At 41.8% G+C, this 2,190-nt stretch overlaps 1 protein-coding gene across 3 annotated transcripts in view; it reads right to left on the reverse strand.

Annotated features, from left to right (window-relative positions):
- Positions 1-2,190, reverse strand: part of LOC106881536 (probable nuclear hormone receptor HR3) — a 188,754-nt gene that overhangs the window by 7,334 nt on the left and 179,230 nt on the right. For all 3 annotated transcript variants that reach the window (XM_052977575.1, XM_052977576.1, XM_052977574.1), the window contains exon 5: positions 852-1,036. In XM_052977575.1, coding sequence (XP_052833535.1) covers positions 852-1,036 — 185 coding nt within the window. The remainder of the gene's footprint in view (positions 1-851; positions 1,037-2,190) is intronic.

A 2,190-nucleotide genomic window follows, 5' to 3' on the forward strand; every position in this document is an offset into this window, starting at 1 on the left:
TATATATATACACACGACAGGCTTCTTCCAGTTTCTGTCTACCAAATCCATGCACAAGGCTTTGGTCAGCCCAAGGCTATAGTAGAAGACACTTGCCCAAGGTGCCATGGTTGACTTTGCCTTTCATCCTTTCGGGGTCGATAAATTAAGTATCAGGAATGCACTGGGGTCGATGTAATTGGCTTAATCCCTTTGTCTGTCCTTGTTTGTCCCCTCTATGTTTAGCCCGTTGTGAGCAATAAAGAAAGAAAATGTACATATATGTATATTTATGGAAGTTACAACTTTTGTCTGCCACCAATGCTTGAAACCATACAGATGTAAAGCATGATAGGCCCTTTGCAATATCCTTAAAGCCTGGAACTTTAAAGCACCCCCTTCACATAGTGTAATCGTCATCATCATCATCATCATCGTTTAACGTCCGCCTTCCATGCTAGCATGGGTTGGACGATTTGACTGAGGACTGGTGGAACCGGATGGCAACACCAGGCTCCAATCTAATTTGGCAGAGTTTCTACAGCTGGATGCCCTTCCTAACGCCAACCACTCAGAGAGTGTAGTGGGTGCTTTTACGTGTCACCCGCACGAAAACGGCCACGCTCGAAATGGTGTCTTTTATGTGCCACCCGCACAAACGTGTAGAGTAAATATTCAAACAGCATCAATATCTTTCCAAGTCCTGCATTTCACAGGAATTTTTTGCTCCTCTACAGATGTCTTGGTGTAGAAATTAACAAACCTTATTTGGTTGTAAATTTTGGTCAGAAAAAATTCAATATGTATGCCAGAAAATACAGTAATTGCAGATAACGAACAACCACAACAACTCAAGAGGAGATGAAACTTACCTGCATCCATGAAGTCAACAGACTTTAGTAAGGCTACAGGATGGGGTAAACCCCCAGGTGATGCAGTAGTATAATTGGTAGAATCTGTAGGAGCAGTGTTTACGAACTCTGGATTTGTAGGTTCGTTAGGATAACCCATTGTGACACCATTCGGTGCAGTGTATGCATATGATTGCTCTTGGTATCTGGGGGGATGAGAAGAGAACAGCAGCAAATTAAAATATTATTATTTATATATAATACATCACTGAATTGAACTGAATGTTAATGGGTTTAAAAGAAAGATAACACACACACATACATACACACGTGTGTGTATGTGTGGTACCTGAAAAAACAAGCTTCAGTCCTCAATATTGTTGGAAATATTTATTAAATGACACAGTTATGGAATGGTGAGAAACTCAGTCCTGCGTTGAAGTGTTCCCAAAACCACGTTCGTTTAATATATATATTCTTTTATTCTTTTATTCTTTTACTTGTTTCAGTCATTTGACATTGGCCATGCTGGAGCACTGCCTTAAAGGGTTTTTTTAGTCAAAGAAATTGACCGCGGGACTTATTCTTTGTAAGCCTAGTACTTATTTTATAGATGTCTTTTTCCGAAATCACTAAGTTACGGGGACGTAAACACACCAGCATCGGTTGTCAAGCAATGGTGGGAGACAAACACCGACACAAAGACACACACACACACAGAAATATATATATACCTAAGTGTAGGCATGGCTGTGTGGTAAGCAGTTGCCTTCCCAACCACATAGTTGCAGGTTCAGTCCCTAAGTTTGGCACCCTGAGCAAGTGTCTTCTACTGTAGCCTAGGGCCAACCAAAGCCTTGTGAGTGGATTTGGTAGAGAGAAACTGAAAGAAGCCCATCATTTATATATCATTATCGTTGTCGTTTAACATCCGCTTTCCATGCTAGCATGGGTTGGACGATTTGACTGAAGACTGGTGAATCCAGGAGGCGACACCAGGCTCCAATCTGATCTGGCAGAGTTTCTACAGCTGGATGCCCTTCCTAACGCCAACCACTCTGAGAGTGTAGTGGGTGCTTTTACGTGCCACTGGCATGAGGGCCAGTCAGGCGGTACTGGCAACAGCCTCGCTCAAAAGGTGTTTTTTACATGCCACCTGTACGGGAGCCAGTCCAACGGCTCGAAGAATGATTTATATTTGTGTGTGTGTGTGTGTGTGTGTATCTATATGTGTTTCTTCATGTCTGTCTTTGCTGGTGTGTTTATGCCCCCATTAATTTGTGACGCTGGGGGCAGGGATTAAAAAAAAAAACCCTATAGAATAAGTATCAGGCTAAAACAAAAAAAAAAAAAAAAAGAA

This window comes from Octopus bimaculoides, chromosome 28 (genome assembly GCF_001194135.2).
Source record: "Octopus bimaculoides isolate UCB-OBI-ISO-001 chromosome 28, ASM119413v2, whole genome shotgun sequence".
NCBI classification, from domain to species: Eukaryota; Metazoa; Mollusca; class Cephalopoda; order Octopoda; family Octopodidae; genus Octopus; species Octopus bimaculoides.